This window comes from Sander lucioperca, chromosome 11, assembly GCF_008315115.2.
Source record: "Sander lucioperca isolate FBNREF2018 chromosome 11, SLUC_FBN_1.2, whole genome shotgun sequence".
In the NCBI taxonomy this organism is placed as follows: Eukaryota; Metazoa; Chordata; class Actinopteri; order Perciformes; family Percidae; genus Sander; species Sander lucioperca.
This window is the reverse complement of record NC_050183.1, coordinates 9,889,660-9,903,150: the sequence shown is the minus strand read 5'-3', so window position 1 is coordinate 9,903,150 and position 13,491 is coordinate 9,889,660. Positions and strand designations below refer to the sequence as shown.

Below are 13,491 nucleotides of genomic sequence, written 5' to 3'. Positions count from 1 at the left end.
TCTTGGCAGTGCTCTGTGCTGAGTGTTGTTAAACGTGAGGAGTGGTGTCTGACTGACTGTGTGCCACGGCCTCTCCCGCAGGTGTTCAGAAAAGACCTGATCAGTGCCATGAAGCTGCCTGACTCCCACCATGTGTCCCCAGAGGACTACTACCTGCTGGCAGACACCTGGAAGCAGGAGTGGGAGAAGGGAGTCCAGGTCCCGGCAAGTCCAGACACCATCCCAGAGCCGTCAGTCAGGTAACTCGGTCTCATTCCCACAGGTCTGACTTTGGACAAAGCAGTTTGAATGTGCTACTAGGGCTGCACGATATGAGGAAAATATTTGATACCGTTGTTGAATATCACGATAACGATAACACTACATAAATAAACAGATATCAAAATGTACTCAGTTCTGCATTTCTGCTGCTTTCAGTATTCTGCTAAAATACAACAAATTGCTTGTTGAATTTAAAACAAGTGAAAGGAAATCATTTCCAACATTCTTTTATGGAGAAATTGAACACTGAATTGAACACAAAAGGCACCACTGAAAAAAGAATAACAATTCAAAGTGCAGTTTTCCACTGATTTTCTTTCAACTAACAAAAAATCTCAGAGTGTCTTTCACGATATGTCGCAGCCTTTCGCAATATGGTTTCTGCGCTAGTTGATATCGCGATGATGATAGAAAAACAATATATTGTTCAGTCCTATGTGCTACTACAACTTGATACGCCAAATGAATCTTTCAGAGCTTTGCAGCGCTGACAGCTTTTGATCGTGTCTTCTGTGTTTAGAGTTATTGTGGAGAAGCCCAAGGAGGTGCTTTACACCCACCAGAGGAAGTACATCCAGTGCTCGGGCCAGGAGTCAACAGAACCAGGTTATGTCAACATCAAAGAGCTGGCAGAGGCCATGTGTCGCTACGATCTGGACGACATGGACCTTTACTGGCTGCATGCACTCAACAGAGAGCTCGACCGCATGGGTAAGCATCAGGATCAGGGGATACTCCATAAAATTTGTTGGACAGTAAAGTCAGTATCTACAAACATGGACATCTGTCTCTCTATGCTAGAAATTAGAGCATTAAAGTGCCCATATTATGAAAAAAAACAGTTTTTTCTGGGATTTGGGGTGTTATTTTGTGTCTCTGGTGCTTCCACACACATACAAACTTGGAAAAAAAAACATCCATGCTGTTTAGAGTGAGATACGGTTTCTGAATGTGTCCTGCATTCAGTCTCCTTTGTGAGCTGGTCAAAATCGGCAGGGCCGTCTACGTCAGTAGCCGAGACAAGGTGGATAACCGTAGCATGCTAGCTCGTTCTGAATGGCAAAACGCTGCTACAACACACACTAGTTCACCATAATCTCCAAAAGAACTACTTCCATGTCCCTGTTCTGCAGGTATTCACACAAAGTTGGAAGTGTGCCCTCGTTTAGAAGAAGTCTACCGGCTAATCCTGCCTTGTACTACTGAAGTTGGAGAAACAGCTAGCTGATGTAATCCTTACCTAGCTACTGCGCATGTGCACCTCCCAACAAAGATGTTACAGCAGTGAGAGGTCTCACTCTGTAGCTAAAACAGAGACCTGAACACAGGGTGAAAAGAGGAGCTGCAGCAATGTGCAGTACAACAAATATATGGTGTTTTTTGAAAATTAAACCATGTAAACCTATTCTGGTACAACCTCAAAATACAATTATGAACCTGAAATGAGCATAATATGGGCGCTTTAAGATTTGGGCTGCTGGGGTTTCTCTGACCGTGTGGGGTTTCATCCTCCTTTGTCTTCCAGGAGAGGAGCCCATAGACGAGCTGACAATGGAGCGCACCATGGAGGCCCTGGAGAGTCAGTGCTATGACAACATGAACCACGCCATTGAGACGGTGGAAGGCCTGGGGATTGAATACGACGAGGACGTTATCTGCGATGTGTGCCGCTCCCCCGACAGTGAAGAAGGGAATGACATGGTGTTCTGTGACAAGTGCAACATCTGTGTGCACCAGGTAAACACGAGTGTATCAGGCGACATGTCGGCTAGTATTCAAATCTAAACATTTGAATACATCTGTCAGCATCAGAATTCTTTTTTTCTTTTTAAGGAAGGAATTGTGAGCAAAACACAATTTTGTGCCTGAGTTTGGTGCAATTTCCAGAAACCCCACGTTGGGGTACAATGAGACAAAGGGAAAGCTTAGACAACATCAGGTCATTCATAGGTCACAGGTTAGGGGATGAGAAATATTCGGCCATGCTCTAATAACCAAACCTGATCATGTATAATTATGTTGGTCTCTCTACAGATTCAGGGAATCTAGGCAGCTGCATGATAAGGGAATGTTTGGTTTCAGGACTGTCTCCTTTTGGAGGTCGCTGGGACTGCTACACTTTAGCATACTTCCCAGAGAGAGAAAGGGGCTGAACTAGGCTTTAGCTTCTGTGTTTATGGCGCCTGCAATATCTTTGTTTCCCTTAAAGGTTCACCTAAACGTAACGCCTCCAGCATGAGTTTAAATACACCTTCAGGAAGACAGGAGAGAGACAACTTCAGAGAGTTGGGACGGCACGACATGATAGCACATCGTGGTTAAACTGTACTGTCTGCTTAATTGTCCCCTCAATTAAGTGTTCATTAAATGCTCCTGTGTAAGTCATCAAGTTCTCCCAAACTTTTTTCACGCATGTGGAATGAGTTGTGCTGCTCCTGAGTTTTTTCTTAACACTGAGCATTTGATTTTAAGATGCACATTTGACTATTTCTCCTAAACCCAATGAGTGAATGTTGCCACTGACTAGTCTCACGTTGCCGGACCTATCTCCACAGCTCTGTGTTTTAAAGTCTGGCTACACCACACATACATTCTGGGATAGGAGAAAAAACATTCTGGGTTGTTTGCATTTCTTTGAACCAATCACAATTGTCTGCTCTGGATGCAGCGACGGTGGCTCTGCAAAAAAGTCTCTGGAAGGAACTTGTTCTGGTGGAACATTTGCACCCTGCAAAAAACGCCACATACAATATTAAATGAAGTGTTCGCACAATACAAACATGGTTGAATGTAATTTGCTCTTACCGGTGTATCTCCGTGTGTACTTTGTCCATTGCAGTCCACGCAAATCGGTCCCAAAACGTCCCAGTTAGAGAGGAAATGCCGTAAAATTATTCCTTGTAAATCTTTACAATCATTCCTGGAAAGAACCAAGCAGGCCTTCCTTGTTGCACGCTCAAATTTTCTTCAAGACTTGCCATTTTTGTGTGTGTAGCTTGCTGTCTTGAAGTTTTTTTTCCAAAGTGAAGGGATTTTGAGAATAGCAACAGAAACAGAGCGGAGGGGGACATCCTGGAAATGTACGTCTGTTGATCCAGACCACACACTGACTAGTTCAGAGTAGCACATCAGTCACAAAATACTCCAACCTGCTGTTCTCTCCACAGGCCTGTTACGGTATAGTCAAAGTGCCTGTTGGAAACTGGCTGTGTAGGACGTGTGTCCTCGGCATCGACCCGCAGTGCCTTCTGTGTCCTCAGAAGGGTGGTGCCATGAAGGCTACACGAGCAGGCACCAAGTGGGCACATGTGAGCTGTGCCCTGTGGATACCAGAGGTAAATAAACAAGCCCTTCTCCTCCTCTTCGTCTGCGCTGCTCTTGGCCTCTTTATATTGTTCTACAGTAAGTGTTAGATAACCTCTCACCATGCCGTACATTTTCCTCTGCTGTAGGTGAGCATTGCTTGTCCCGAGAGGATGGAGCCCATCACCAAAGTGTCCCACATCCCACCCAGCCGCTGGTCTCTCATCTGCAGTCTGTGTAAATGGAAGACCGGTGCTTGTATCCAGGTGAGTGTGGATCCTTTTCTTTTGTGCCGCGTCACGTTTGCAACTAACAGTGCAAGTAACAATAAGTACATTGAAGCAATCGTGGGGCATTTTGGGAAATACGCTTCTTTGCTTTCTTGCCAAGAGTTAGATGAGATATCAAGCTACAGCCAGCAGCTAGTTAGCTTAGCTTAGCATAAAGATTGGAAACAGGGGCAGTCTGGTTGTCACTGTCACTGCGCCCGGCCAAGACCACCCTGTAAAACCACAACAACTTTTGGTTTTTGTACACATTAAACACACAAGATACAGTATAATAAAATGTTAATGGGAAGGCTTAAGAGGTGTTGGCTGGCTGATGGTGTTACCTTTGGACAAGCAGGCTAGCTGTTTCCCTTTGTGTCTTTGTGTTAAGCTAAGCTAACTGATTGCTTACTGTAGCTTCATATTTAGCGTACAGTTATAACCGTGTTATCAATCTTCAATCTATATCTCAACAAGTATATTTCCCAAAATGACTATTTCTTAGCCTGGCTGACCCCAGACCCTTCTCAGTTGTAACTGAGAGTGGGTCTGGGGAAGCCTCATTCACAGCCCATTTCCAAAGGGGCGTCGCCAACGGACGCCGCTCAAATGCCTCTGGCCGCAATTGGATAGTCCTTCAACCAATCAGACCAACGATCCGGGTGACGTAGCTGCGACAGCGGCATCAACGGGTTGCTGCGCTTCTGTGGCCGCCATGTTGAATGTAAACAAAAAGCTGCTTGCCGTCGCTTTGCTATCGTCATCGTGTAAAGCCCGCCTCAACGGTTGTGATTGGTGCCTCGATTTGGAAAAATTGGAAATGGGCTTGAATGGGCTCTTGGCCAGACGGACTTGCAGAGCAAATCTCAAATTTGCCGGAAGTTCGTCAGGGCTTTCCCAGGCTAACTATTTCTCAAAGGTGCTGTGTCTCAACAAGATGACAAATAACCATTATGTGTACCTTATTAGCCTTCTCTTACTAATATATTTCCTGAGGAATTCCACACAACCATCCAGGCAGTAACCAAATTATGAAACAAATCATGTAAAGTCAAGTTACTGGGAAATGAGGTTTCTGCAAAATCCTACGTTTACCGTGATGTTGTTATCCACAGTAGTTGGGTTCTAGTCCATGTACGCATATTAACCTGCCCCCCCACCCTCCTCCTGCCTCTCAGTGCTCGGTAAAGAACTGCACCACTCCTTTCCACGTGACATGCGCCTTTGAGCACAGCCTGGAGATGAAGACCATCCTGGATGAAGGGGACGAAGTCAAGTTCAAGTCTTACTGCCTCAAGCACAGCCAGTCTAAAGCTGGGGAGGCGGGCCTGAGCCCAGCCCGCTCCAAACCCCCCGCGGAGGCAGAGAAGGTGGGCCAGCGGGCCCAGAGACTGCAGGAGCTGGAGGAGGAGTTCTACACTCTGATCCAGCCGGAGGAGCTGGCCCGGGCCCTTGGGCTGTCCGCGCACCTCGTGGACTTCATCTCTCAGTACTGGAAGCTGAAGAGGAGAGCTAACTTTAACAAAGCTCTGCTGCCCCCTAAAGAGGAGGAGGAGAACCTGGTGCTGCAGCCGCAGGAGCACAGCATCCACACACGCATGCGGATGTTCATGCACCTGCGCCAGGATTTGGAGAGGGTGGGTGCTTTTTTGTTGTTTTGTTTTGTATTTACACGTCAGTGTAATAATCTTTAGTGCTGAGTCGTGGTATTTCTGGGTACACAGCATTATGCTCAGTATATTCTGTATTTGTTAACCTACATGTATTAATTTTATATATTGCTTAATGGACATTCTTTATAAGGAGCCAGACAGTTTATGTGCTGAATTCACATGTTGGCCTATACCAGGGGTGGCGAACCTGTGGCTCTTGAGCCGTATGCGGCTCTTTGCCTGCTCCTGTGAGGCTCTTCCTGTGTGGCTGGGGGCTGTGTCATTGGTTGATTGTTGTTTTTAACTTTTCTGAAACATACAGTATTTCAGATAAGTAAAAAAAAAACACATTTGAATGCATCTGCCAATACATTTGCCAATTATTTTAAAATGGAAAATAATGCAGCAGAGTTTTGAGGACAGATTCTGCAACCTGAGGAAAAACAGCGGCCACAGAGCACCTTCCTCGTTAACCCTTTCACTGCTGAATCAGATTGTTTGAAAGCCCCTTTAGTGACAAATGAGTGAGAGAGTTCGTCGAGTGGCCACAACCGAGTTCAAGCAAGACCTGAAAAGGATTTTGGATAACAAAGACTGTCAGGTTTCCCACTGAGTCAATCTAAGTGAGAAAAAAAACTATGAAAACTGCTATGTATTATAACCGTCATTAGATCTGGAAGACACTGTTGCTGTTGTAGTGTGGACGTGCATGTGTTGTGTGGCTTTTTGCTATGGTGCAGGTTTTTTTTTGTGGCTCTTTATACCTAACTGGTTGGCCACCCCTGGCCTATACACTCAGAATTCACATTATTTTAGTGAGCTTACTGTGGTCGTTGATGAGTAATTGAGCACTGTATCAAAGCCAGTTTCAGTATAGCACATTTTAACATATTGTAATATATTGTTATTCATAATATTAACATGTCCATCTCAGTAATCTCTCATGATCCAGTGTGCACATAACACAACCCTAAGACACTGCAAGTGTTTTAGGTCTGGGTTGGGAAGTTACTGAATTTCCTGAGCTGGTCTTATAAAATCAACATACATTATTGAGTAAGTGTTAACCTTCTTCAGTGTTTTTAGTTTTTCATTGTTTTACCACATCTGCAGCAGGCCCTGGAGGACGGAGGTATAGAGTAAAATGGATGCAAAAATTAAAGAGATCCTGGCTGCAGTCTGCAACAGAGCTGCCACTTTAGAAAAGATTTATTTTATTTTTCTTGGGTCAGACCCCAAACCAGTGCAGAATTTGTGGCAGGACTTGGGGGACATTGTGAAAAATGTAATGTCACAGTTTCCTAAAGCCCAAGGTGACGTCTTGTTTTGTCAGACCAACAGTCCAAAACCGCAAAATATTTGGTGTTTTAATCATAAAAGGCAACGAAAAGCAGCAGTCCCTCACGTTGGGGAAGATGGAAAATAATTATCTAAATAGTTGCAGATTAGTTTTCTGTCAAATTATTTCAGCTCTTGTTTTATATGGATACATAACTTAGGTCCATTTATAAAGATTGTTTTCTTTAACATGTCTTTCTTAAAATATATCACAAAAAAATACATTTTATTATTTATCTTGGTAAGTGTCAGAACACTTAACTAATCAACTGTGATACAAAGTTTTAAAACAATCATCTGTGTCCACATGGTGAATGCTTTTATAAGCACTGTACATGCAGAATATTTATGACCTAACGTAGCATGGCCAGTCATTAATATTGCCAGGTCAGTGTAGTCTTAAAGGTAGCAGCGAGCAGGAAAGAGCTTTACAAACATGTAGTGCTTGTTTTTAATGGACAGTTTTCTCATTCTGCAGGTGAGGAATTTGTGTTACATGGTGAGTCGGCGGGAGAAGCTGAAGGTGTTGCAGAGCAAAGCCCAGGAGCAGATGTTCAACTTGCATGTGAAGCTCTTGAACCAGGAGCTGTCTGCTGGTGAGCCATCTGTTGTGCTTCAGCTTGCCAGTCATTTGCTTTTTTTTGCCAATATTTTGTTGGGATATTTGGATCATGGTGTATGGAGTCTTGAACATGTGTTGTCTTTCTTTGTCGTCAGGTCTTCCTACTTCATCGCCAGTGGAGAGTATGCTGTTTCGGCCTCCTCCAAGGATAACTCTGAAGCTGAAAATGCCCAAATCCTCAAGTCTTGGAAATGGAAATTCCAGCTCCAAATCTGGTAATGGGCCGCTCTGCCCGGACAATAGTGGCAATGTTTCTGAACATGCAGGTGAAGGGCTGGGTCAAGGGAAGCCTCAGCTGCACGGACGCAGTCGGAGAGAGGAGTACTCCAACGGACGGCTGTCTTCCTCGAGCCACTCGCGCAGCCCAGCGCTGCCTGTAAAACACACTGGCAAACCTTTAGCCCTGCACGCTGCGCTCCACGGCCACTCATCCAACAGTAACGGAAAACTGGACCAAGACCGGGCTTGCGTGGCTAAATCTAACGGCCTCTTAGAGAAGTTTGTGGCTCAGAAGGACAGTTCTTGCCAGACGCCCAGCGACCAGGACGCTTCAAATCAGGCTTTAGACAAGAACAGCTTTCGCAAGTCTGCTATGGAGCACTTTGGCAGGTCCTTCAAAGAGGCGACCATTAACTTGGTACGGACCACAGAGGGCCTGCGGGCCTCCGACAAACTGTCCCGAAAGGGCTCAGCCAAGGAGAGAATATGGGCTAAGCCCGTGACTGAACACAAAGTGAAAAGCGCCAGATCGTACCAGGACAGCGACGGATACTGTCCCGACCTGGAGCTCAGTGACTCAGAGCCAGAGGCCAAAGGGAGGCACAGGCAGCCGGCCGGGCCGCCTCAGCCAGATGCTCCAAGGAAAGGGGTCAGTCGTGGGAAACAGTCGCTGGGCTCCAGGCACCCCATAAAAAGGTGACAGCTGTTTTATTTACGCCGCTCACTGCCGCCGTTCTCTCCTGACCTTGTGGCAGTCTTCCCAAGTGCCAGGCGGTCTCTGTGAACATGTCTCTACCAGGGACCAGACTGAGACCCAGCACTAATGGTGCTGTATACATAGTAGATGCAGAAGATGCATGAAGGGTGCTGTGGTCCAGAACAACACCCAGTGGGATTCATGAAGAAGCGTAGCCCCGTGTCATGGTACGTGTCTACTGGCAAGCGTCACTTCCACGCTACCCATTTATTGTCCATGTGAGCAGCCACGCAATGCATTTTGGTAGCGTTGCGGCGACTTTGCATAAAGTGGAGGCCCAGGCTACTTTATGCAAATCAAGGGCATCCAGTTCGACTCGCTGCCCATTGAAAACTCATGAAAATCATTTAAAACTGACCGTTGTCGATCTAAAATGAAGACGGATTCAGCAACTGCATAGCATATTTTTTTTGCATAAAATGTTTTAAGAAACACATTTCGGTGAACTATTTTCGTAAAATAAGGAAAAGTTTCTAAACGAGTGCCATGTTGACCTGTTTTGAAATTTGGGAGCAGACAGCCCCTACTTGAGAAGCGTTTGTCCAATCAGGTGCAGCCGTCGCGTTTGTAGGAGGGTGTAGCCTGTTTTCTTTGCTTGTCAGCAGTCATTAATGAGAAACTGATAACTGCTAACTTGCAAAGCCCACCAAGCGTCCAATGCTGGGAAGGAGGGGGGGGGGCGATCCCTGCCATCAAAAAACACCACAGTGGACATGTACCATTTAATGTTTGTTTGAGAGGACCAAACCTGTCAGTCTTCTGAGATTATCATGCTTGCCTTTCATTGTGGCTAGAATTACATTTTGTACTCTGCACAACTTTATATTAAACATCCATGTTCCCCGACACACAAGTTCAATTTGCCTTTGACCAAAACTGCTGTACATAACATGTTCAAATTGGGATGTAAATAATGTTAAACTGAATCACACGTTTCCACTTTAATTGAATTTAATCAAATTTGTCTTTAGAAATTAAAACTGACACCCCAGATGGGACTTTTGTAGTGAATTCTAGCATTTACTGCACCTGTTTTCTTGCACATTGTCTGTTACAGTGAACCTGTTTTCCCACAGGTGATAAACTGACTTGGTGACCTTTTTACATTTGTCAAGTAGTGGGGTCATTTTTGTAAACAGAAATGCCTTTTTGTGTGTAGGAATGCAGATTCACACTATTAGTACACCCAGGGTTGCAGGTTGCATGTCCTGTTTAGATGAAAGGATAGTAATCCAGTCAGAATGGGAAGAAATGTGTGTAACAAAGTATAATTAATTACATTCCCTGATGTATCCTTCAGTAATGTGGTTGAATCTGAAACCTGATGCAGAAAAGCAAAAACTGAGTACAGTTATGTAATTTTTTGCAGTCAGATTGCCTTCATGATCACAGACTGATTCCCTGATAATGACCTTTGGATCTCTGCAGTCTGTTCTGTTACTTGTGTCACCTTTATTTGATAATAAATGACCTGGAATAACTGGTTTACTAGTGCTGGACATTGTTGGGATTTTTTTGATACAGATGCCAATTTAGTACTTTTGGTGATATGTTACTCTGTATTCACTAATTTTTACCACAAAAAGCTTTATTCTTTTTTATTTTAAAAAGGCTTTTTTGTTTAATGGTGTCTTAATACAAACATAAAATTGACAAAATCCGGGTTTAAATAAGGATATCTGATCAACGAATAAATAATCTGACCTTTCATTTGGTGTCATCTTTCAGTCCTTTTTGACCCCAGTATTCACTTTTATTCATAATTATTCAAGTGTAATGCCAGTTCTGTGTCTGGCTTTGACAAAAATGCAATTGTTAATCATTTTAAAAGTTGTAATGACAGTTTTTGGAATGACATGACACTTTGCTACATCATTATGATGATGAGAGAGAGATATATATATATATATATATATTATATATATATACACACACATACATACACATTAAAAAAAAAAAAATATATATATATATATATATATATATATATATATATTTTTTTTTTTTTAATGTGTATGTATGTGTGTGTATATATATATATATGTATGTATGTGTGTATATGTATATATATATATATGTATGTATGTGTGTATATATGTATGTATGTATGTATGTGTGTATATATATATATATATATATATATATATATATATATATATATATATATATTCCGTGTCTGAAATTAAGGGAGGAAAATCTGAAATTAAGGGAGGAAAATCTGAAATTAAAGGAGGAAAAGGGGAAATATGCCCCAAGAAATGTCAGAATGCCCCTAAAAACCATGATTGAGGGGCAAAAATTCTCCCCAAGAATTAGATTTTTTTTTTTTATGTATTTACCAGTTTAGGCCAATATCCTAATCCTTCATTAAGCCATCATTTTATTTTCAGTCATTTCATTTCTGTCTGTAACTCGGGCTGGGTATCGTTCAAGATTTTTTGATGCCGGTACTGATACCGTGAATTTGATACCAGTTCCTGAACCATAGTTTTTTAGATACCAATTTTATAAAATCCGTTTTAACAAAAAGAAATTACAACATTACACATAATGTTACAATTTGTTTTAGCTCCTTAACACACTGTAGTCGAGCCTTTTTAAAATGCAACAACACGCATGTGAGCCCGTATTGTAATATTAATAATTGTGTAGATAATAGGCAATATTACAAGACCTTACAATATAGAACTGTACATTCTAGGTGACAACTTAGTCAAAGGTTTGCCATACATAATGTTTTGAGTTTATTTTAATAAGAAGATAAGTATAATTGGGAGGGAGGGAAGAAAGAATGAATGAATGGCTGACTACTCGTAAAATAAATAAAACTGTAGGATACTTAACAATAGTACCATGGTTTACCATTGTGTGTACCTTATCAGTTATTTGGCAGGAAAGCTAGATGGCAGCATAGCCACACACTTTTCAACTCAAGCCTTTTCATAGTAGGAAAAAAAAATGTAATTGATAACATGATAATGAATGGTGGCTCTGTTATATAATAATGCAGTCATAATTACTGTTTGATTAAACCTGTGCTTTCACTGATGACTGAGAGAGAGAGAGAGAGAGAGAGAGAGAGAGAGAGGAAGAGCAGGGACAGCTCTGGTTTAGTGAGTTTCCCAACACTGGTTAGTGCTGTTTCAGGGTTTATTGACCTGCTGAAGAAGCTGAGAAAGACCTGACCATCCAGATAATCACAAACAAACAGACAACTTCATCAATCACCTCTTGGGAAGCCTATTTCAGTACAAAGGTGAGTGTTCTAAAATCATTACTTGTTTACAACGTTTAGGTAAATTCAAGGAGATAAAAGACAGTTGGCACTGTGGCATCTTTGACATATTTTCACTTGAAACCATGCAGGAACTCATAGTGCACCTTTAATACATCCATGGGTGGGACCCTCTTTTTTTTAAGATTATTTTTTGGGGCTTTTTCCATTTATGCTGCAAAGGACTCGGAAGGTGAGCTAGAAGCCGCCCAGTCAGGTGGCACCCTCTTAATACATCCATGGGTGGGACTCGTGGGAGAGAATGAGTTGCATCAAGGCTGGCAAGGCTGTTTTATTCACTTTATTTTCTCTAATACAGATATTGCTGAGTCATTAATAAATTAGTCATGACAAAAAAATTATGTATTTTCCACAAGTTCGTTATGTTAGCAGGTATAAAGTTACTTAGCTTGTTTAGTAGCTCATTGGTTAATTAGTTAGCTAGCTTGCTAATTCCACCCACCGTGCTTTCATGCTACTGTTATTCAATTCAATTAAATTTTATTTATAGTATCAAATCATAACAAGAGTTATCTGAAGACACTTTAGGCTACAGATAGAGTAGGTCTAGACCACACTCTATAGTATACAAGGACCCAACAATTCCAGTAATTCCCCCAAGAGCATGCATTTAGTGGCGAGGAAAACTCCCTTTTAGGGAGAAACCTTGGACAGACCCAGGCTCTTGGTAGGTGGTGTCTGACGGTGCTCAATAAAGATAATGGAACAGTGACTAGAAATAGTAGTTATAGTAGTTCATGGCATAGCAGGGCACTGCAGGGCGTTACAGGACATAGCAGGGCACAGCAGAGCATAGCAGGACGTAGCAGGACACTGCAGGGCACCGCAAAGCGTAGCAGGGTGTAACAGGGCATAGCAGGGCATGCAGCAGGACCACGGCGACAGCTGCAACCATGATTTTGGTGCCAACCTAATCCAAGGAAACATGTTGGGCGAAAAAAAAAAACATAAGGACTCCGGGGAATAAGCTCCCCAGAGCTAGGTTAGTAACAAGCATTTCTGGGACATGGAGGAACACAGATGGAAAGAGAGAGGAGAGAGCAGCTCAGTGTGTCAAAGGAAGGAAGTCCCCTGGCAGTCTAAAACTATAACAGCATAATTACAAGAGACAGGTTAAGGAGAGGAGCCTGGTCGGGCTAGAACTCTCCCCAACCAGATCGGGCTGTACTGGCCTGCCTCCCTCTACTTTGATTATATTATTGATTATATGGTAAATTAATCTGATGACTATGATGAGAAGCAGGTGGGCCGGGCTAGGTGGACGCTGCAACTCCTGACTCCCTAACTATAAGCTTTATCAAAGAGGAGTGTTTTCAGTTTATTCTTAAATGTGGTGATAGTGTCTGCCTCCTGAACCCAGACTGGGAGCTGGTTCCACAGAAGAGGAGCCTGGTAGCTGAAGGCTCTGGCTCCCATTCTACTTTTAGAGACTCTAGGAACCACAAGTAACTCTGCATTCTGGGAGCGTAGTGCTCTAGTGGGACAATAAGGTACTAAGAGGTCCTCAAGATATGATGGTGCTTGACCATTTGGAGCTTTGTAGGTCAGGAGAAGGATTTTAAATTCAATCCTGGATTTTACAGGAAGCCAATGGAGAGAAGCTAATACAGGAGAAATATGATCTCTTTTCTTAGTTCTTGTCAGAACACGTGCTGCAGCATTCTGGATCAGCTGGAGAGTCTTGAGGGACTTATTTGAGCGTCCTGATAGTAAGGAATCAAAGTAGTCCAGCCTGGAATTAAAGAATGCATGGACTAGTTTTTCCGCATCGTTTT

At 42.9% G+C, this 13,491-nt stretch overlaps 1 protein-coding gene across 2 annotated transcripts in view; it reads left to right on the top strand.

The window, feature by feature from the left end:
* Nucleotides 1-10,131, top strand: part of jade3 (jade family PHD finger 3) — a 15,404-nt gene extending 5,273 nt beyond the window's left edge. For both annotated transcript variants that reach the window (XM_031309430.2, XM_036007391.1), the window contains exons 4-11: nucleotides 82-239; nucleotides 782-972; nucleotides 1,787-1,998; nucleotides 3,429-3,596; nucleotides 3,714-3,830; nucleotides 5,012-5,470; nucleotides 7,302-7,419; nucleotides 7,541-10,131. In XM_031309430.2, coding sequence (XP_031165290.2) covers nucleotides 82-239; nucleotides 782-972; nucleotides 1,787-1,998; nucleotides 3,429-3,596; nucleotides 3,714-3,830; nucleotides 5,012-5,470; nucleotides 7,302-7,419; nucleotides 7,541-8,364 — 2,247 coding nt within the window. In that variant the 3' untranslated portion in view covers nucleotides 8,365-10,131. The remainder of the gene's footprint in view (nucleotides 1-81; nucleotides 240-781; nucleotides 973-1,786; nucleotides 1,999-3,428; nucleotides 3,597-3,713; nucleotides 3,831-5,011; nucleotides 5,471-7,301; nucleotides 7,420-7,540) is intronic.
* Nucleotides 10,132-13,491: the final 3,360 nt, after the last annotated feature.